This window comes from Macaca fascicularis, chromosome 1 (assembly GCF_037993035.2).
Source record: "Macaca fascicularis isolate 582-1 chromosome 1, T2T-MFA8v1.1".
Lineage (NCBI taxonomy): Eukaryota > Metazoa > Chordata > Mammalia > Primates > Cercopithecidae > Macaca > Macaca fascicularis.
The window spans coordinates 120,681,069-120,703,475 of NC_088375.1; the positions used below are offsets into that span (position 1 = coordinate 120,681,069).

The 22,407-nt window shown below is 38.2% G+C and overlaps 2 protein-coding genes across 22 annotated transcripts in view; one reads left to right on the forward strand and one right to left on the reverse strand.

Annotated features, from left to right (window-relative positions):
* Positions 1–4,552, forward strand: part of PHTF1 (putative homeodomain transcription factor 1) — a 62,282-nt gene extending 57,730 nt beyond the window's left edge. For 12 of the 20 annotated variants that reach the window (XM_015430918.3, XM_045384975.2, XM_015430902.3 and 9 more), the window contains 4 exons: positions 536–691; positions 2,028–2,123; positions 3,374–3,499; positions 4,024–4,552. In XM_015430918.3, the coding sequence (XP_015286404.2) occupies positions 536–691; positions 2,028–2,123; positions 3,374–3,499; positions 4,024–4,044 (399 nt within the window). In that variant the 3' untranslated portion in view covers positions 4,045–4,552. Of the gene's footprint in view, positions 1–535; positions 692–1,260; positions 2,496–3,373; positions 3,500–4,023 lie in introns of all 20 variants that reach the window. The other 8 variants (XM_045384981.2, XM_073998534.1, XM_073998510.1 and 5 more) reach the window with 4 other exon arrangements.
* An 11,479-nt stretch (positions 4,553–16,031) lies between these two features.
* MAGI3 (membrane associated guanylate kinase, WW and PDZ domain containing 3) overlaps positions 16,032–22,407 on the reverse strand; it is a 293,190-nt gene continuing 286,814 nt past the window's right edge. Inside the window, exons 20-22 of one of the 2 annotated variants that reach the window (XM_005542285.5) lie at positions 20,603–20,741; positions 19,648–19,738; positions 18,228–19,054 (exon numbers count right to left, since the gene is read on the reverse strand). In XM_005542285.5, the coding sequence (XP_005542342.3) occupies positions 19,689–19,738; positions 20,603–20,741 (189 nt within the window). In that variant the 3' untranslated portion in view covers positions 18,228–19,054; positions 19,648–19,688. Of the gene's footprint in view, positions 19,055–19,647; positions 19,739–20,602; positions 20,742–22,407 lie in introns of both variants that reach the window. The other variant, XM_005542284.4, reaches the window with a different exon arrangement.

A 22,407-nucleotide genomic window follows, 5' to 3' on the forward strand; every position in this document is an offset into this window, starting at 1 on the left:
CTTACTTTGGGCTTGTTTGAGTAAATTTCTTTACTTTTAAATCAACAAATTTAAAAACAAAAACAAAAACCTTTTACCAGAAAATTTGACGCATAGTTCCTGCTGCTATTGTTATTTGGAGCCTAAAACAGAATAAAGAACTGATCGTTAGGACTTTCTAGTCATACCAGTGGGATGAGCCACATGTTTTAGGGAGCTCACTTGACATAATGCAAAGTTATTACTTTGAATAATGGTTGCCATATCGTTGTGAGTGGACACACTGATAGTTAAAGTAGTTGCAAATGCATTTGTCTTATTTTATTTGTGGTATTTTCCTTCTTTGTTACTTCTAGACCCTTGCTAAAGGAGAAAATCTAGGAAACTTAAATATATAATGATTAAATAAATAGGTAATACTTTGGGTATTAAAGCTCTTCTGCTTTGAGTATTAAAATACTGGATTTTTGGAAATGTTCTTAAATTGACAGAGTAAAAGTAATGATATGATTTTAAGGTAAATGAAAAACTAAACTTTTTTTGATCCTTTATATAGGTTCTCCAAGGACACAAAACTTTCCTGAATGATGCTTATAACTGGGAGTTTTTGATCTGGGAAACAGCTTTACTACTTTTCTTATTGCGTCTGGCCTCATTGGGGTCTGAAACCAATAAGAAATACAGCAATGTTTCGATATTACTTACAGAACAGGTATTGATCAGTCCTGTCAATTGGGTTTAGTGGTTAGGGGTAGCATAATACACTGTAAGGTCCCTGCAGAGGATTCAGGGTTTAATCACTGTCTAGCTATCACATTCTAGCTAAAGGACCTCACAAGTCACTTTGCTGCTCTGTAGTTGCTTATCCCTAATAAAATGGATGTAATATCTCCTCTTGCTCCCAGGATTATGAGAATTAAGATCTAATGGATTGAAAAGACTTTGTACACTATAGAGAGATTTTTATTGGTGGTAATGGAGCATGCTTTTAATCTCATACTCTATGTCAAGTATTACATCTTTAGAGTACGTGTCATTTAGCATGTATAATAAGCTTCTTGAATTCTTCTGTATCAGACATAGAATACATTATTCAATGTTTGGAAAATACTTGGTTTTCGGTATGTGAATAGATACTAAGATTGAGAAATATCTCTTGTAAATACAGAGTAGTATAAAGTGTTTTTTTTTTTGTAATTTTGTTTTTAATTTCAAGTTTTCCCATAAACTTTGAATAAAAACATTTATCATTCTTTTTTTTTTTTTTTTTTTTGGTCTTAGAATCATACTGGAGAATTCTTCATACAAGGCAAAATATAAGGAATTAGTAAAGTAACAGGAGCTATCTTCTTCCATGTTTAATGAGGATGTTAGATTATCTAGGGGGATAGTGAGATGAATAAGATATAGGTTTTGTTTTTTTTGTTGTTGTTTTTTTTTTTTTTTTTGAGACGGAGTCTTGCTGTGTCGCCCAGGCTGGAGTGCAGTGGCCGGATCTCAGCTCATTGCAAGCTCCGCCTCCTGGATTTTTACGCCATTCTTCTGCCTCAGCCTCCCGAGTAGCTGGGACTACAGGTGCCCACCACCTCGCCCGGCTAGTTTTTTGTATTTTTTAGTAGAGACGGGGTTTCACCGTGTTAGCCAGGATGGTCTCGAACTCCTGACGTCGTGATCCGCCCGTCTTGGCCTCCCAAAGTGCTGGGATTACAGGCTTGAGCCACCGCGCCCGGCCAAGATATAGGTTTTGAACTCAAGGTGCTTATGTGCTAATTATGTTATATTGCAAGTAATATTAAAATTTTTCATTGTTTTGATATTTAAATTGCTTCATCATTAATAATTTTTTCATCACTAAGTATTTTTTCTTTGCCAGAGTGAGACTGATCAGGGCTGGGGGCTAGAGTACGTGACATATGTTCTCTGTATCAATAGTTATTGGAATTTCAAAATTTTACTTGAAAACATGACCTTTGAAATATGCCAGATTTTATGCAGTATACATATTTTTTTCCTAAGAAATTTACCTTAATTTCTGTTCCTTCCCTTAGATTAATTTATATCTTAAGATGGAAAAAAAGCCAAATAAGAAAGAACAGCTTACTCTAGTAAACAATGTATTAAAGCTGTCCACCAAGTTGTTGAAAGTAAGTCATAGGCTGTGATACACTTTTACTATCATTTAAGTTAAATCAGTCTCTTCTCTGAGAAAACATTAAATGGCAGATGATACCTTGGGTTGGGAGGAGTCCTGGAAGTGGACTCTTCCACAGTGGCATCAGGGGTAGGGGTCACAGTGGTGGTTAGGACCAGAGCTGAGGTTACAGAGCTCCTGGAGGCAAGGTTAAGGACAAAGAGTGGCTTCCCATCACCAAGTTGGGCCATCTGGTCAAGGACATGAAGATCAAGCCCCTGGAGGAGATACGCCTCTTCTCCCTGTGCATCAAGGACCAGGTTCAAGGCATTTGTCACCATCGAGGACTACAGTGGCTATGTTGTTCTGGGTGTTAATGCTCCACGTAGGTAGCCAGCACCCTCCATGGGGCTATAATCATGGTCAAGCTCTTTATCCTCCCTGTGTGAGGAGGCTACTGGGGAAACAAGATTAGCAAGCCCCATACTCACACTGCCCTTGCAAGGTGACTGGCAGCCTGCATCTCTGTCCTGGTGGCCTCATCCCTGCCTCCAGAGGCATTGGTAGTGTCTTAGCCCCTGTGCCCAAGAACCTGCTGCTGATGGTGGATACCCACCATTGCTGCACTTTGGGGACTGCGCTGCTACCCTGACCAATTTTGCCAAGGGCACCTTTGATGCCATCTCCAATACCTACAGCTCTTTCAGCCCCAACCTCTGGAAAGAGACATGTTCACCAAGTCTCCCTATCTGGAATTCACTGACTATGGCCTAGAGACCCATACCAGAGTCTCCATGTAGAGGACCCAGGCTCTAGCTGTGGCTACCACGTGGTGGTTTTATACGAGAAAAATAAAGTGAGTTAGCCTGTTTTAAATAAATTAATTAATGTTTTACTTCTCAGAACCCAGTAAGAGATAGATGCTAGGCTGTGTAGATTCAAAATGCTGACCTGATGATTTTGGGTTAATAACTACTATGAAAAAATTTCCAATTTTGTTACCCAGGTTCTGATGATTGCTGATGTCTGTCATATTTTATATATTTTAAACCACAAATGACATATTGCTCAAATCCACCTAAAAAAATCTTAGTAGAAAAGTAGGTGAGAACGCGTTATGGATGTTTTGAAGGTAGCTCTTTGAATATTAAGGAAAGGCAGCCTTAAGCATTCATCTATACCCAAGACAAAACACAGCAAGAAGTCACTGAGTAGCTATGAGAAAACATGTATCTCATTTCAATTCTTTGATGTTTTTTGTAGGAGCTGGACACACCATTTAGACTCTATGGACTGACAATGAATCCCTTAATCTACAATATCACAAGAGTAGTTATCCTTTCTGCTGTCTCAGGTGTTATAAGTGATCTTCTAGGATTTAATATAAGAGTAAGTATCCCCACCACTCTGTAGCATCTTAGTCTTAAAAATTACTATGTACGGAAATCTGTGTTCTTCACACGTGTGTGTGTGTGTGTGTTTCTAGCATGGAAATAACTCTTGAGGTAAAGAAATAGGCATTTTGATTGGTGGTCCACAGGCTTTTCTTTCAAAGCTTTGGTGTTCTCATTTTACACAAGTATTACAGACAGTGCTCTTGAATGGAACAAAAAAAATCAAGTTTGAATTTCACATCAGTTTAATAGCCTGAGCTGGGTAACAGTCTTACTCTTATCCTGGGAAATGTACAGAGGTAGAATGAATGAAAACCAGTTCATGAACTGCATTGTATTATTTTTGATCCTGGAAGTTTTAAATGTTTTTTCTCTATGATGTTCTATGGTTGCTATTGCCAGACTTGATACCTTTTCTTCTTTTATAAAGGATTCTTTGTTTATAGTCATGTAAGTGTACCTATAAATCCCACCTGGTTTTCCTAGAACTAACTTATTTTGGTGATTTTGTTTTCTTAGCTGTGGAAAATTAAATCATAAGCTGAGTTAAATGCCTGGACTCTCCCCTGACTGGTATCAAAACTTACCTATCAAGGAAAGAGATGACTGCAGAAACCAGTGAGATACCCACCTGCTTGTTCACATGCACAGGTGCTCTCAGCTCTGCCAAAGCGAATGAATGGTGTTTCCAGAGGAACAAGTCCTTTTCCAACTGGGCGTGCATGCTAAAAACCTGTATCTTCATGCTTTTCAAACAACACGAATAGTCAGCCGACTAAAGACACTGTGTGTTTTGGTAACACAAGGACAATTTTGTAAGTTAGTAAATTTATTATGTGCACTTCTGTACTGTGACAGTTACATTTACTGGCCATAGTCTTTTGGGCAACTATGGTAGATGCCCAAAGCATGAAGCAAATGTCTTTTATTGGAAATATGCAAATTCAATATTTTTACATTATAGTCTATAGAATTGGAGATTTCATTTCTCTATCAAAGAGAGATCAAACTATTTTAGGTTAAATCCAAATAAAAGAACTTTACTGGAGACTTTCAGTTTCTAGGTTTTCTTTGTTGTTGAAGGAAGAAAAATAACTTTTAAACTCTGAGTTTCTGTTGAACTGTGGATAAATGTTTTGTTAGTTTACAATTTTGAGTTAATCCTAATAACTGTATAGTTGTTGGTGAGCGATGCATGCACACAATATGCCATGTAATTCAGCATGAAAAATTTTTAAGTATATGCCTACTCATCCATTTCCATCATACAACATGGTTTCCATGTTCTATGTGGAAGTCATGGAAGCATGGTTTCCATATAGATCATCTAGTTGTGGTTCCTAACACAGTGTTATGTGTCCTATCACAAGCATCATTGATAGTTTATCTGTTGTGCAACTTAATGTATTAAACCCTCAGTACATTTTCAGGTCCTCAGTGTCTATAGTCGACCATGCCATGCCTCTGATGATATAGATTCTGTAATGCAGCATCCTCTTATACACATGCATATACATATGTTAATGAAGCTCTAATAGTCTACTTATAATTCTTGCTCATTAAGTTACCTGCTTTGAAGAATCTTTTTTTTTTTCCTTTTTTTGAGACAGAATTTCGCTGTGTTGCCCAGGCTGGAGTGCAGTGCCACCATTTTGGCTCACTGCAACTTCCACCTCCTGGGTTCAAGTGATTCTCCTGCCTTAGCCTCCTGAGTAGCTGGGATTACAGGTGCCCACCACCACACCTGGCTAATTTTGAAGAATCTCTTGAGGCAAATTGAAAGCTTGAACATTTTAATGATAAGGTTTTGTGAACTTTTAAATAAACATAATTTAGAAACTTGGTTATTACATGTAAAGCATGTATTCATTCAAAATCAGAGTATCAGTTGCATATTTTCTAATAAGCAGGAAGATTTGTGAGTTTTAGAGGTGGATTTCTGAAGAGTCCAGGGATTGAGGTCAGACTTTTCTGAGTTCAAATCTTTGGCCCTGCCACTTATTAGCTCTTTGTATATTAATTTCCTCACTTCTTAACCCATTTATGGGAATAATAACTACAAGTGGGGATAATAACTACATAATAGGGTTGTTAAGATTAAATGAGGTTATCATGTAAGGTACTTGCACAGTGTAAAGTATTTAATACTTAGCAAATCTACAATAAATATGTTACTATTTAAAGTCCTTTAAAAAAACCTCACTGATAATTCCTGTGAAGATAGAAACATAGAAAGCAAGGTTGCCGAACTAGAAGTTGATTACCAAAAATATGCAACCTTTTATACATGAGTTATAATTTTTTAAATGGTAAAACTCCATTATAGTGATCTACCTTTAGAAGGAAGTGTTCTGTAGAAGCACTTCAGCATCTCAACAGATGGCTCATAGAAACCATGCCTTTACTATTTCCATAGGGAACAGTAGCAGTAATCTCAAATCCAAAATTGAGCTCACTGCAGATTTCAAATGAAAACTGATGCCTTCATCTTTTTCTTCTACAAAAATGCTGTTCTATTTTTATGTACAACTTTTACACAGTGAATTCTTAGTTTAAAAGCAGTGTTTAGAGTATATTAATTCACTTGTGTGGATTGCTTCAGTTGTGGTTTTGATGGTGTATATTGGTTTAAATTATTTTTCAGATGGGTAAAATTATATGTAAGTATAGTTAATCATATCAGTAACTTAGGAATGATTCTTGACTCATTTTTCTTCCTCATACCTCACATCCAATCAATCACCAAGCCTTTGAATAATTATCTTCTAGGTATCTTTCTGATCAGTCCACTTTTTCTTCCTCCCCACTGCCATTGCTCTTAAGTCAGCATCCTTGGTTTTTTGAACAAGTTTCTGCTATGCTCTTATGTATGCTTGACTCCTCTTTCCCCCATGCCTAACCCACTCATCTCAAAAGTGTAATATGTCTTTCCTGAAATGTAAGTTTCGTAATTTAGAATCCATTAGTAGCTTACTAGCACTTTGAAGATGAAAATCCAAAATTCTTTTAGCAAGGTGTATAGGCCTACCCTATTGAGAAAGATTTTGAATCTTCATGTTTGAAAGATACTTTTGCTGGGTATAAAATTCTAGGTTTAAAGATGTGGTTGTGCTGTTACCTCCTGGGTTGCATTGTTTCTGACAAGAAGTCTACAGTCACTCTAATCTTTGCTCCTCTGTAAGTGTCTTTTTTTTTTTTTTTTTTTAACTGTGGCTACTTTTAAGATTTTTATCTTTACCATTGAATTTGTGCAATTCAATTATAGTGTACATTGGTTTAGTTTTCTTCATGTGTTCTGTGCTTGGGGTTTGTTGAACTTATTGGATCTTTGGTTTTGTAATTTTCATATTATTTTATATACAGTTTTCTATTTTCATATAAAATTTGGAAACATTTTTGCTATTCCTTAAAATAAATTTTCTATAGTCTACTCTTACCTACTTCCTTCTGGGACTCAAATTTACATGTATATTAGACTGCTTGAAGTTGTTCCTCAACTCACTGATGCTTTATATGTTTGTCCAGCCTTATGTTTGTTTTAATTTTGGATGATTTCGTTTGCTGTGCCTTCAAGTTTGCTTTTTTGCACTGATTTGCTATTAATCCCATCCTATGCATTTTTCATCTCTAGAAGTTTGATTTTGGTCTTTTTTATATCTTCCATGTCTCTCTTTAACATGAGTATTCTTTTCTCTACCTCATGTAACATAATACATTTATAATAGGAATAGTATATAAGGATATTAAAACAGTTATTGTGTCACTTCCCCCCCCCCCCATTTTGGGTCGTTTTCCTGCTGTTTTGCTTGCCTGGTAATTTTTTATTGGCTATGAATTTTATACTGTTGGTGTTTGTGTGTATGTATGTATTCTTCTTGGTAGTCTTTTAAATATTGTTGAGACTTTGTTTTGGAACACTGTAAAGTTATTGGAAATAGTCTGATTATTTCAAGGCTTGCTTTTAAGCTTTGTTAGGTGGGCAAGAGCAGCCTTTAGTTTTTCTCCGTTCACCGAAGCAATATCCTTCTGAGTACTCTACCTGATGCTCTGTTCATTATGAGGTTTTTTCTTTGGCTGTAGTAGCGTGAACTATTCCCAGACTTGTGTGAACTTCTGGAATTTTTCTGCCTGCTTCTTGGAGGTTCTTAACCTGTTCTTGGGTATTCCCTCATATGCTTGTGCTGATCAATATTCAGCTAAAGACTTGAAAGGAGCCCTCTGCATGTCTCTGGAACCCTCCCTTCTCTGTGCAGCTGCATTCTCTCTGGTACTCCTACTTATAAATTCTAGACCCCAGGCCTTCTCCAAATTCTCAATTCTGTCTCCTCAACTCAGCAAGACTACTTGGTTCTTTTTGGGTTCTCCCTTTTTGCACCACAGCCTAGAAACTGCCTCCTTGTAAAACTGCTTGAATGAAATAATCTTGGAGCGGTTATGGGACTCACCTTGTTTAATTCTACTATCCTGTGCTGCCTGGTGTCTAATATCTAAAATCCATTTTTTCGTATTTTTAAAATTGTTTTTCAGTTGTTTGAAATTTGAAGAGTAAAACAACTCTTCATTACCTTAGTAAGTGAGTTTCTCCAGTTGCTCAGGCCGAAAGCTCCATATCTAATCTACTACCATGTCATGCCAGTTCTGCATTTCCACAGCTACTAGGTTAAGCCTCCTTCACTCTCACCTGGACTACTGTGTGACCCACTGGTCTGTTTGCATTCTTGTCTCCTACAGTTGGTTTTTCATAGCCACATGAATGAGCTTCAAAATTTGGAAACTCACATTGTTCCTACTTAAACCTTTCCTGGCTTTCTCTTTGGTGGCCTCCAAGGCCCTTCATTATCATGCTTGCCTTGCTTTCCAGCTTTACCTCCTTTACAGCCTGACTCCTTTACCTCACCACCACACTGACCTCCCTCTGCTCTTCTATTAGTCCAATTATTCTATTATTCTGCTCTTCTATTATTCTTTCTCATATCAGGCTTGTGCAAGCTTGTTTCATCTGCCTGGAATGTATTTTCTTAGGTTCATCTCTGGCTGGCTGCTGCTTATCTCTCAGCTGTCAGCTGTCAGTTCCTTAGAGGGCCTTCTCTCATGACCCTAATTAAAGTAGTTACCCATTTTATCCATTATCAGTTATACCGCCTTGTTAATTTCCTTCATGGCACTTACCACAATTTTATCGTGTTTATTTTTTGACTGTCTGTCTCCTTTCCCACTAGAGTGTAAGTCTCTTGAAGGCAGAGACTTTTTCTTGTCCCCAGAACATATAATAGGTGTTCAATAAAAATGTGTTGAATGAAGAATAGACCTCAAGTAATTTACCATTCATGTAGTTTTTTTTCTGTTAGGATAGAGGGTTGTACATTTGATTCTTGAACAATGCAGGGGTTAGGGGCATCATCCTCCTGTCCTGTCGAAAATTCATGTATAACTTTGATGCCCCCAAAACTTAATAGCCTACAGTTGACTGGGAGTCTTGCCAGTAACACAAACAATCAACACATTTTGTATGTTATTTGTATTATATACTGTATTCTTAAAGTGAGCTAGAAAAAAGGTAAATGTTATAAAGAAAATCCTGAGAAAGAGAAAACGTATTTCCTCTTCACTAAGTAGAAGTAGATCATCATGAAAGTCTTCCTCTTTGTCATTTTCACATTGAGTAGACTGAGGAGGAGGAGGAGGGGTTGGTCTTGCTGACTCGGGGTGGCAGAGGTGGAAGGGGATGCACAAGAGGCAGTCACACTTGGTCTAAATCCACAGAAATACATTTTAATCTGTCTGACTTTTTGCTTTTTTCATTTCTCTAAAAATGTTTCTATATGGTACCAATCCTTCTACTGTTTGCTTTAGTTTCAGTGTCCATATCATAGAAGAGTCCATGTTGTAAAAGAAGTCAAAAGCAGCCTTGAATAATTGGAACCCTTCTGCCAGATTGTCTTACATCCACTTGTTCTTTGGCATTGCTTCTAAGTTTTCTTCCTTATCATCTTGCACTGCTTTGGAATCACTCATCTCCATCAACAAGTCATCTGTTAATTCCTGTGGTGTGGTGTTTATTAGCTCTTGAATTTCTCTTGAAACCCTTCACACCCCACCTTTTTGCCACATCCACAATCTCTTTTTTTTTTTTTTTTTTTTTTTTTTTTTTTTTTTTTTTTTTTTTGAGACGGAGTCTCGCTCTGTCGCCCAGGCTAGAGTGCAGTGGCGCAATCTCGGCTCACTGCAAGCTCCGCCTCCCGGGTTCACGCCATTCTCCTGCCTCAGCCTCCCGAGTAGCTGGGACTACAGGCGCCCGCCACTGCGCCCGGCTAATTTTTTCTATTTTTAGTAGAGACGGGGTTTCACCATGGTCTCGATCTCCTGACCTTGTGATCCGCCCGCCTCGGCCTCCCAAAGTGCTGGGATTACAGGCGTGAGCCACCGCGCACATCCACAATCTCTTTCATGACTTCCTTGACTGACTCTTTTGTACATCTTATGAAGTTATGACAATATCTGCATAGTTTTCTCCAGCCAGAATTTAGTGTTTGGGCTTGATGATGGCATCTTCAGTGACATGGCATAATCATTCCTTCCAGACTTGCATAATGTTCTCTCTTGGGCTTCTCTTTCACAGCATTGACAGTCCTTTCCAGAGTACTGTGTGTAATAGATCTAAAAAGTCCTTATGACCCCCTTATTCCTGAATTAAAGATGTTGTGTTTGGGAGCACAGAGACCATTTCATTGCCTTGGTGTTGAATTTATGGGGTTTTAGGTGGTCAGGGGCATTCTCCAGTATCAAAAGAACTTTAAAAGGTAGTGTCTTACTAGCAAGGTACTTCCTGACTTTAGGGACAAAGCATTGACAGAACCAATCCAGAAAAAGGGTTCTCATTGTCTAGGACTTCTTGGTATACAACCAAAAGACTGGCAGCTGGTGTTTTTTATTTTTATTTTTATTTTTTCTTCAAGGCTCGGGGGTTAGCAGCTTTACAGATATGTGTAGTCCTGATTGCAAACACAACAGCATTTGCACAGTGTTAGCTTACCCTTTCCTGCCTAAATCATGGTGCTTGCTTCTCTTTCTAATAAATTTCCTTTGTGGCATTGTTTCCCAGAATAGGTACTTTCTACTGCATTAAAAACCTGTTAAGGCAGATTTCTTTTCTTCTCATTTATCTTCTGAATGGCATCTGTGAACTTGTCTGCTGCTTCTTAGCAAAGCTACTTTCCTTTTGCTTTAAATTGTCATGTGACTTTGCTTTTTCTTGAATCACATTGGAATCTATAGATCTGCCTTAGAGCACTCCTGTACTCACATGAAGCTGCATTTTAAATGCAAGTTAAAAAGCTATTTCACAAAAAGTGCAAGGTTTTCATGCCTGGTGGCATAACTGCAGCAAAAGCTTCATGAGTTTTCTTTTCTTTTTGCTTTCCTTTCTCTTTCCTTCTTTCTTTTTTTCTTTTTTTACAATGGTCCTTATGCTGCACTCATTTATCTTGAAATGGTGGGCAACCACAGACCCCAATCTATGGTATGTAAGCAATTCAACTTTTTCTTCTAATGTCGTGACTCCTCTGTGCTTCTTGGGAGCACTTCTATCACTGGTGGTACTTCATATGGGTCTTGCAGTTTTTATGTCCTCAAGGTTTACAGTATTGCACTAATCACGAAAAATATGCAGGAACCGCAAGGGATCACTTTTTACTGTGATCCACGGTTTATGAAGAGATGAACTGCCCACACAGAGATGGTTAGCATCACATGGTGTTTTAAACAGACCTTTCGACACTTGAGTTCACCACAATAGCAACAGGAGGTAACTACAAAATAATTATAGTAGCTCAGCATGTACTACAGTTAATTTTATGCAGTTATGATTTAATACTGTATCTTTGTTTACATTTCTCTCAACTGTGAATGGTGCCATGTACAGTTTGTGTTTGTATGTTTTTATAAATTTTAACTTCTTATAATAGATTTGTGTGTATTTTGTAGTAAATGATAAAATAGGCTAGTATCTACATACCATTTTAATTTTTCTGTATTTCTAGGCTACATGGTTTCTTTTTTCAAATTGTCATAAATCTCAAAAAAATTTTCCAATATACTTACAGAAAAAAAACCTGTATATAAGTGGACCCACACTGTTCAAACCCGTGTTGTCCAAGAATTTACTGTAATTTCATGGTTCTCCTACCTTCAGTGCTTCGTTTATCCCTGTATAGTAATTTCTAGGAACTTGGGCTTTTGTTTTGATTTCAAAAAAGAAATGAGATTTTGGTGTTAATTACTTGTTACTGAGAAATTAAACCAAGATGTAAAAACAATTAGATTAGGCCATTCACACATTTAGTTGGAATAGTAATAACCATAGAAGGGTAAGAAAAATACCTGTTGACTTAATTTTATAATCTGCAGTTGGGAAAAATTCTCTCTCTGAAAGTTGGGTGTATAATATGCAGCAGGGGTCCCCGGCCACCCACACCCCCCACTGGCCGAACAGCAGGAGGTAAGCTGCAGGGGAGAGTGAAGCTTCATCTGTATTTACAGCTGCTCACACTGCTTGCATTACCACCTGAGCTCCATCTCCGTCAGATCAGCAGCAGCCTGGATTCTTAGAGGAGCGCAAACCCTATTGTGGACTGTGCATGTGAGGATCTAGGCTGCGTGTTCCTTATGAGAATCTAATGCCTGATGATCTGTCACTGTCTCCCGTCACTTCCAGATGGGACGTCTAGTTGCAAGAAAACAAGCTCGGGGCTACCACTGATTCTACATTATGGTGAGTTGTGTAATTATTTTATTATATATTACAATGAAATGATAATAGAAATAAAGTGCACAGTAAATGTAATGCACTTGAATCATCCTGAAACCATCCCCTCCCTGCACCCCCTCCCCCTGCCCCCAGGTCCGTGGAAAACTTGCTTCCCATGAAATCACTCTCTGGTGCCAAAAAGGTTGGGGACCACTGATCTACAGACTTTCTAAATATGTACAATATGACCTGTGTATAATATAAACACTTTGAGAAGTTAAATAACCAAATAATTGCCTCACTGGAGTATGGTTCTGACTTTCAGAGACAGGTAGAAAAATTCTAAATACCAGGATGTCTCACAAAGTATGAGTTTGTTTTTATTTTTGGTTCATTTTATTTAGAGGCAAGTGGACCTATGCAATATAAAAATAACCTTTCAAATTAATGAAATTTATGTTTGAAAACTTTTAGTTCTACACACTTATAATAGGCTAGATGAGCTTCTCTCCCAAATACAGTGTGTCACTTGGGAATATCAAGTTAATTCATTAAATCTAATCTATTCATGTACTGGCTAGTTTAGTAATCTGTTACTTCCTGCAGTTATGGGGACCCATGTTGAATAGTGAAGTGTGAGTTTCACAAATGTGCAATAATTCTGTAACTTTCCTGCAGCATATCCTGAGCCTATAAGGTATAATAGGGTATTACTCTAGTTAATAAATGGTTGTCTTTTATTTTTCTATTTTTTTTTTTTTTTAATATTTTTGAGACGGAGTCTCACTCTGTCACCCAGGCTGGAGTGCAGTGGCACAATCTTGGCTCACTGCAACCTCCACCTCCCAGGTTCGAGCGATTCTCCTGCCTCAGCCTCCTGAGTAACTGTGACTACAGGTGTGTGCAACCACGCTTGGCTAATTTTTTGTATTTTTAGTAGAGACAGGGTTTCACTGTGTTAGCCAGGATGGTCTCGATCTCCTGACCTCATGATCCACCCCCCTTGGCCTCCCAAAGTGTTGGGATTACAGGCGTGAGCTACCATGCCCAGCCAGTTATCTTTTATTAATGGCAAAATATGTCTCTTGATTTGTGTATTTGCTAATAGTTAAGCTTTACTTGAATGCAATATTGCAAAATACCCACAGGATTATTTGTCAAAATATAGGTTTAGGCTAAATTAAAGCTCTTGGCTATGTTTTCCTATTTTAATGTATAAATGAGAAAGATTCAGGTTTTCTATTAAATAGAATTCTCTCTTTTTTTTTTTTTTTAAAGACAGAGTCTTGCTCTGTCACCAGGCTGGAGTGCAGTGCCACAATCTCAGCTCACTGCAACCTCTGCCTCCTGGGTTTAAGCGATTCCCCTGCCTCAGCCTCCCAAGTAGCTGGGATTACAGGCATGCACCACCACACCTGGATAATTTTTTGTATTTTAGTAGAAACGGGGTTTCACCATGTTGACCAAGATGGTCTTGATCTCTTGATCTCCTGATCCACCCACCTCAGCCTCCCAAAGTGCTGGAATTACAGGTGTGAGTCACCACGCCTGTCCAGAATTCTCTTTATAAGCCTTCATACTCCCTTCTTATACTACTAAAAAAAAAAAAAAAAAAGTTCTTTTTTGGCTGGGCGCAGTGGCTCACACCTGTAATCCCTGCACTTTGGTAAGCTGAGGTGGGCGGATCACATGAGGTCAGGGGCTTGAGACCAGCCTAGCCAACATGGTGAAAACCCATCTCTACCAAGAAGTACAAAAATTAGCCAGGTGTGGTAGTGCGCACCTGTAGTCCTAGCTACTGGGGAGGCTGAGGTGGGAGAATTGCTTGAACCCAGAAGGCAGAGGTTGCAGTGAGCCAAGATCGCACCACTGCACTCCAGCCTGGGTGGCAGAGTGAGACCCCATCTCAAGGGAAAAAAAAATTTTTGAGATGGGGTCTCACTGTGTCATCCAGCCTGGACTCAAACTCCTGGGCTCAAGTGATCCTCCCAGCTCAGCCTCCTGAGTAGTTTGGACTACAGGTGTATACTACCATGCCTGGGTTTATAATTCTTAAGGCTACTTGCCTATCAATGTCGTAATTCAGCTAACTAAAAGCAAAAATTATAGATTCCATGTAATAATGACATGCTTTAAACAAGTCATCATATTCCCGATAAACTCTAATAGAACCAGAAAAGAGCCACCTGAATAAATAAAGGTTATTGTTTCAAAAGCACAAATAGTTTTTAGGCCTTGGAGCATGCCATGATGATGTAATAAGTTGCTCTGATGTATTTCTCTTACCAGACTGAAATGTCACATTTTGTAACAAGTTTATTTATATCAATGTTCCTTAGCTCCACTGTGGACTAAGTGTCAAATACAGCTTCCTGGAAGTCATTAGTGAGACTGTTATACAGTTTAATCTGAATACTCCTTGCCTTATTAAATCCTTACTCTTCGAATAGTGGACATATTAAACATAAAATTCTTTGTCTGCATGTTTAAAAGCATTTGGCTTCTACATGATTACATTTGCTTCTCTTTTAAATCTTGCTATTAAAAAGGGAAATAACAAGGTATTCTTATGTTGAGTAAAAAGCCAAGTGCCTTTCTGGGTCCAAGACTTCTGAAATAAGAGTTGACCCTGTTCAAAAGCTACCTGGTCCAAGACTGATGTAACTAGAAGACAATATCATAGGATCTTAGCCTTCTCATCTCACTAGTGAGACAATGTAATAGTATCTCAAAGCTTTTCTCCTTGTTGTGACCAGTAAGGAAATATGTTCACTAAAACAACAAAACGATTTTACTGCCAGTTTCTGCAGCCTCTGCTATGGCACATCTTCACTGTGGTGTCTGGGAACTAGAAGTTTGGGTTTACTTTTGTTGTTGTTGTTGTTTTTTGAGATGGAGTCTTGTCTGTCAGCCAGGCTGGAGTGCAGTGGTGTGATCTTGCCTCACTGCAACCTCCGCCTCCTGGGTTCAAACAATTCTGCTGCCTCAGCCTCCTGAGTAGCTGGGATTACAGGCACCCGCCACCACACCCGGCTAATTTTTGTATTTTTAGTAGAGACAGGGTTTTTCCATGTTGGCCAGCTGCTCTCGAACTCCTGACCTCAAATGATCCGCCTGCATTGGCCTCCCAAAGTGTTGGGATTACAGGCATGAGCCACTGTGCCCGGCCGTGGGTTTACTTTTAGTATGAGTTCTTGCAATGGTAGGTGGGAATTTATATTTCACCTTAAGAGTATAAAATTTACCATGGTTTTGAAGTAGGTTTTAGGCACTTTTCATACCGAGTTAAATCAAAACGCTTTATTCTAAAAGTAAGTATAAAAGTAAATAAATGACCTTTAAAGATAATGTGGATCGTTAGTCTGCTGAAATGGAATTTTGTGACCTTGTGGTAACTGGACTTATGTTACTATAGCCATTATAAATGTCTAGTAGCTGAATTTCCAGTAAGAAATTTTCTTCTCTCCCCAACAGTGTAAGAAAGGATTTTTAGTAGCAAATTATTTATCCAAAGCTATTTTCTTTACAATGAAAGATGAAAAATGAGTATAATGATATTCAACTCTAAACAATTTCAAACTCTATGTGTAAATAAAAGAAGTGTAGCTATACAGGTAAAATCATTATTATAAGAATCTTCCTGATTTTAGGACTTTGAATGTTTGTTACTTGGAGGGACAAAATCTTGTCTGCGGACTCAGACTATGATGGAACCTTGCTCCACCAGTAGAAAGCAACATTGAACCAATGTGACAGTCACAGAAATGCAGGCCAGGAACTCTTGTTTTTTTTTTTTTTTTTTTAATATCTATATAAAAAATAACGAGCAATTTACAGATCTTTCTCTAATCAGAACCTCAAGTGTATATATAAAGGTACTGTACAATATATAAACATTTACAACCAGTACATCCACATTTTGCTCAGCATTCCAAGGCCACATTGCTAAGTCAGTATATAATCAGGACAGAGGTTACTTAGAAAGGAAGAACCACATAGGACAACATATGACATCAAAGTTATGTCACAGTTAACAAAAATAGGATTTGTTATCACTAATTGTGGACTACAGGGAAATAAATAATTTCTGTGGTACTAAATTCTTAGCATTTATCAAGCCTCCTAATTTTGCTCTATTTGAATAGTTACAATAGGTGGGTAAATATAGTTCTGGATGAAAAGGGGATTTCAAAAATCTCACTCTGGGAAGCATGTCTTATCTATAGGGGCTAATACAGTTGTTGGGTTGAAGAGTTTCACAGTCAGACTCCCAGAGGGAAGGACCTGGACGTAATGTGCTTCACAACAGGATGAACCCAGGTGACATAACAAGTGTGTTCACACACTCCATGGAATAGTTCTATTCTCCGAAGGTGCCTTTATTTATATAGATGCTACTGAATGCTGCTTCAGGGAACTGAAAAACCTGGATCTATTTTATGGCAGTTAACAGTCTCCAACTTCTAAGAAACACCTTTAACTAGACTTTTAAACAGAATTCTGAAAATGTGTACAAGCTAAGCAGATGTTTAGTCTCCCTTTCTTGTTTTTAAATAAGAAAGTTAATGTAGCCAAAAGTTAAATAAGATCCAGTAAGTACTGTCTACACATTTGTCCTCACTTGCTGGGCAGCATACCCTACACAGGTTGTTTCTAAACACCCAAGCTTGTGCACCTGCTACCAGAAGAGTTGGTACCTGGACTGTGAAACTGGTTTCATGATTAAGTCCCTCACATAATCTATATAATAATTTTACTTTTCAAATATGTATTATGTATTAAAGACTAATGACTTTAGTAGTAGGTACAGCCAAAATATCCAGAAATAGTTGGCGGTTTTTCTTCAAAGAGCAATAAACACTATTTCCACATGCTTCTTTATGGTTTCATAATTAAATAAGTGAAATAAAAAGCGTGACCTGAGATGCTGTAAGTATACATCGAGGTTGGATAACACAGCAAGAGATGAACTCTATTGCTTAAAGTACTTTCTCATTTTGAACATTCAATTGTAAGTAATATCTTTTAACAGTTATTTGAAACAACTTATCCAGCCAAATTAAAATAAAAAGCTGTAAGAAAGCATCAGTATTGGACTACATTTTTTTCCTTAAAGTAGTGATGTTTGGGGGTTTTATTTTTAAAGTGGGACATCATCAGTAGCTGTTAGACGACAACTGCCATCTTTAACGATGAGTTAACAGTCTCGTCTTCTGCAAGGACTCACATATTTCTCTCTGTAAACATGCAACATGCTATTGAGAACATCAACTTCCAAGCCAAACCTAACTTTTTCATTACTGTGGAAATAGCTGAACAAGAAGGATAAAAACAGACATGATACAGTAGATAACTTGGCACAAATACAAAGTGAGTTGTGACCACACTGTTAATATCAACATATGTCATTTGTTCAGACACTCGTGAAGATGAGCTGGGCAGCCTGAGCAGGGCGGGTCAGATGAGCGTGTGGATGCAGCTCCTTCCTGAGTGCGAGGGAGGGCAGCCGGCCAGGGGCAGTTGGTTCTTAGCAATCCTAAAGGCCCTTCATGCAGCCTAGGTAACTTGATGCTCACATTAACATGTACTTATCTGTTTCAGAATATCTGAAAAAAAAAGGCTTTTTCTGGAAAAATGCTGCTGTAAGAAAAGATGACAACTTGTTTTTGCTTTATACTAACGGTTACTGCCGTTTCTCAGCCATACCAGTAGTGCCTGTGACTTTATTTCCACTTGGCACCTTCCAGGGCCCTGGAGTTATCGGTGTTTTCTTAACTGGAGAACTACTTTCAGGTTTGAACCCTCCAGTCTCTCTGTTTTTGTCAGCTGCCTCTAGTTCTTTCCCTTTGTGGTCTTCTGTTTGGTTTGAAACTACCTTCTCTTCAGGTTCTTGCTTCAGCCTCTTTTCTGATAGCTGGATATTTTCTGCTATTTTATCATTACTAGAACTTGTTTCTCCTGTGGTTACTTTCTTTCCTTTTTCATTTTCAGATACTTCTTTACTTGTAGTCTTATTAGTCTTTTTGGATGGAAGAGATTTCTCAACCATTCTTTTGCTTTTTTTCTCTGGAGACCTTGTTCTGCTTTTTTCCACCTGATTCTGCTTTGCATCTTTCCTGATGACGTCTGATTTTTCCTTCCCATCTAGGATCTGCTCAGCATTACTGCCTGTGTGGCCTGCTATTCTTCGACTCTTACCCTCTAACAATTTGGCCTCAGCATTTGATGGAGCTTTGCTTCCTTCAATTTTTTGCTGCTTTTTTGGACTGGCAGACCGACCTCTGCTTTTTCTGCACTGATCTTGTCCAGAACCTGCCTTGGTGCTGACCTGGCAACTTTTATTTTCCCCTTTGCTGGGGCTGAGGGATCGATCTCTGGGTCTTCTTTTGGGGTCATTTTTTAGAGGACTAGAAATCTTATCCAAATGTTCCTCTGAATGTTGACTGGCTGGCTTTTTGGGACTAACCGATCTACCTCTTCGTGTAACACCATTTTCTACTTTTAATAGAGTTTTCTTGTTACTGTGCCCATGACTGCTGGGTGGATCCCTCTTACTCACATTTTTCTGGAGAAGAGACTGGTGCTTTATCTCAGGTTGATTTTCATTTAAAGTGCTTTTCTTTTCAGGTACAATGTCCTTTAATTCTTCTGCCTTTTCACATATCTGAACTCTCATTAAAGATTCTTCAATTACTGGCATGTGAGACTCTTCAAATATGGAAGCAGAATGTGAAGATGGGGGTAATGGTGACTGTTCATCATAAATCACATTTGACGATGAAGGATTATTAATATCCCAATCACCTAAAAAAGTGATTTGAATGGAACATTATTTTTAGAATTACAAATAGGAACAGTACGTTTGAACTTTGACAGCCATTTGAATTGTACTAACTGCTTAAAAAGCCTGTATTTTATACAGTTTGTGTATGTTTACAACATATCTCTCTACAAATATAGGCAGATGTGTATAAACATCTGTTCATACATAAAGGATAGGTTGTTTATATACATAAAATAATATTCATTTTTTTCCAATTACATATAATTAGTGAGATAATATATGTTCTGTAAATTCTCTATTAGTAAAGCCCAATTAGAACTTACAAGTTATAAAGTTGAACCAAATTACCTGGCCCAAGAAGCTCACTAATTATTATGGATTGATATAGTTTAGGATATGGCAAAATCACTAATTAATAAAGGAAACCAAACTGTGGTAACCAGAATGAGGCTCATGGGCATTTGTAAATAATTTTCTTGCGTTAAGCTGTCAAATTTAATGTCAAAAGGAGACTGAAAAGTGCAGAAGATAGAAATAGATGTATTTAATAGCATCATTTTTAATTTAAAAGAAAACAAAAGAAGAAAGTGATTTACAAGACATGCAAATTTACCAAGTCTTTTTAAGGAAAGACCAAGAAAAGCCCTGAAAGCCTTAATGTTGCTCGGGTTTCACGTAGGAGCACAGACCGGAAGGAGCCAAACCTGAAGAGGGAAGAGAAAAAGCCTAGGACTATGTGAAAAAAAAAATCAGTGCAGTTAGCAAAGATGTCACTGGGAACGTATGATTTACAAGCAGATGGTGGAAGGTAATACAGTCAGAGAATCATAAGCTGGAAGGCTACTGTAGGAGGTTATGTCTACACTTATCCCTCAAAAGTGGTGAGGTTGGGTAGGGCAGGGAGTGGGGAGCTAGATGAGGCAAGTACTGTGTGGGTGTCGTACTGCCTTTATTTCTAGAATAGTGCACTCAAAAAACAGTGACTTTCAAATACCATGATATTTCAAAACATGCAATGGAAACCCAGGATGTTTAACATTAATACAAGACAAACATGGTCTCAGGTCCAACTCCGTGTCTCCAGGTAGGGTGATAGCAACTTGTTTTTGCCGAGTCACCAGAAAAGCCTAAAGTTTTCATGCTACATATTCATTATAATATAAACTTATCTTGCTTTACAGAAATAAAAATATTGGTTGGTAATGTGTAATTAGCTAAGTAAGGGGAAAAGCTGGGATATTTTGCAGAGATTTAAAATGTTTTTTATGATATTTAAATTGTTTGCCTCTAATACACTTTTTTTATAGGCACATTTTTCTACAAAAACAACTATGTTTTTTCTGATTAAATTTAAAATACATTCCATTCCAATGAAAGTCCTGCCTAAGTCACTTGTTTTCTAATACTATTTATGATAACTCTGCTATGTAACTAGCTTTTCATGGTTCCAGCATTCATCTCTGAATTAACTAGTAAAATATCTATCCTCTGCAAATATATATTCATCTTTCTTCTGCCCCCCTCCATAATATACAACTTTTCAGCTACTAGTGGGCTACTTTACTTACCATGGTCAGGTATCAAGCCAGTTCCTGGCCTCAAAAGAAGAAGAACTTTATTTCCGCCAGCCTGAATGAGCTCAATTGCTCGAGTATGTGTGATTCCTTGTGTAGGTTCCCCATTGATTTCAACAATCTGGTCACCAACCTAGACAGAGAACATTCACAGGAACAACATGAAACTATGCATCCTTTGTAAATTCTGCTTTTGTCAGCTCTTGAGCCATTCAACCTTGCTAAGTGATTCTTTCATCTGTAAAATACCTAACGTGTACCCAGTGCTGCCCTGCGAGAGTTGATGAGAGGACAGATGATAACAAACAACAGGAAGCGGCAATGTCCAGGTGTACTCACAAAAAATCCTACACAGGAAAGTTTTATATGGCTAGTAACTAAGATCTGGACATCTTGAAGTCAAGCATCAAATTCTAGAATCAGATTTGGAATTTTCTAAATTTATAAAAATCGAATTTAGAATGTTAATCAAATTCTAGAATTTGGTTCTTGATTTGAAGATGCCCAGATCTTTAATAGCCATATAAAACTTTCCTGTGTAGGGTTTTCTTTTTTTCTTTTTGTTGTTTTTGAGAGGGAGTCTCATTCTGTGGCCCAGGCTGGAGTGCAGTGGTGCGATCTCGGCTCACTGCAAGCTCCGCGTCTCGCGTTCACGTCATTCTCCTGCCTCAGCCTCAGGAGTAGCTGGGACTATGCAGGCGCCCACCACCACGCCCGGCTAATTTTTTGTATTTTTAGTAGAGACGGGGTTTCACCATGTTAGCCAGGATAGTCTCGACCTCCTAACCTCGTGATCCACCTGCCTTGGCCTCCCAAAGTGCTGGGATTACAGGCGTGAGCCACCATGCTCGGCCCTGTGTAGGATTTTCATAAGTAAACCTGGGCACTTCTTGTGTAGGGTTTTTATACGTGAGTAAACCTGGACATTGTCTCTTCCTGTTGCTGCCATCTGTCCTCTTATCAACTCTCACACAAGAGAGCACTGGGTACACGTTAGGCATTTTAAAAACAACAATCCAAATGATACTACAGAGTTATGTCTGAATGTGAAGGGTACTTTCAAAGTTGAGCTGAATCCGAAATGTATCTCCTAAAACCTGGGCGGAGGGCTCCTTATCTTTGAAGCCTTTCTGGCCTCCAGGGAGAACTGCTCATTCCTTTGAGCTGCTGCTATGTCCTGTACATACATGAGGCATTTGAATAAATGACATCTTTATAGATTAAAATTCTTAAAAATTTAAGCTTGGAGAATAGATTAATATGAACAGTTATTTAAAACCAGTAACTCAGTGATGTTAAACTTAGTGATGTTAGTGTAAAATCATTTCTCAGGGCCAGAGGCAGTAGCTAACACCTGTAATCCCAGCACTTTGGGAGGCCGAGGCGGGTGGATCACCTGAGGTTGGGAGTTTGAGACCAGCCTCACCAACATGGAGAAACCCTGTCTCTACTAAAAATACAAAATTGGCCAGGCGTGGTGGCGCATGCCTGTAATCCCAGCTACTCCGGAGGCTGAGGCAAAAGAATCACTTGAACCCGGGAGGTGGAGGTTGTGGTGAGCCGAGATTACGCCATTGCACTCCAGTCTGGGCAATGAGCAAAACTCTGTCTCAAAAAAATAAAAATAAAAAAATAAAATCATTTCTTAGGAAAATAAACATAAAACTAGGGATCAGAATAAGATCTACCTTAGTACCATTGTGATTTACTAGAAATGTCTGAGTTACTTTAAAAGAAAAAGGGAAAATATGTAAAAGTCAAGTATAACTTTGGAACAGACCTAATTAAAGATAATGATG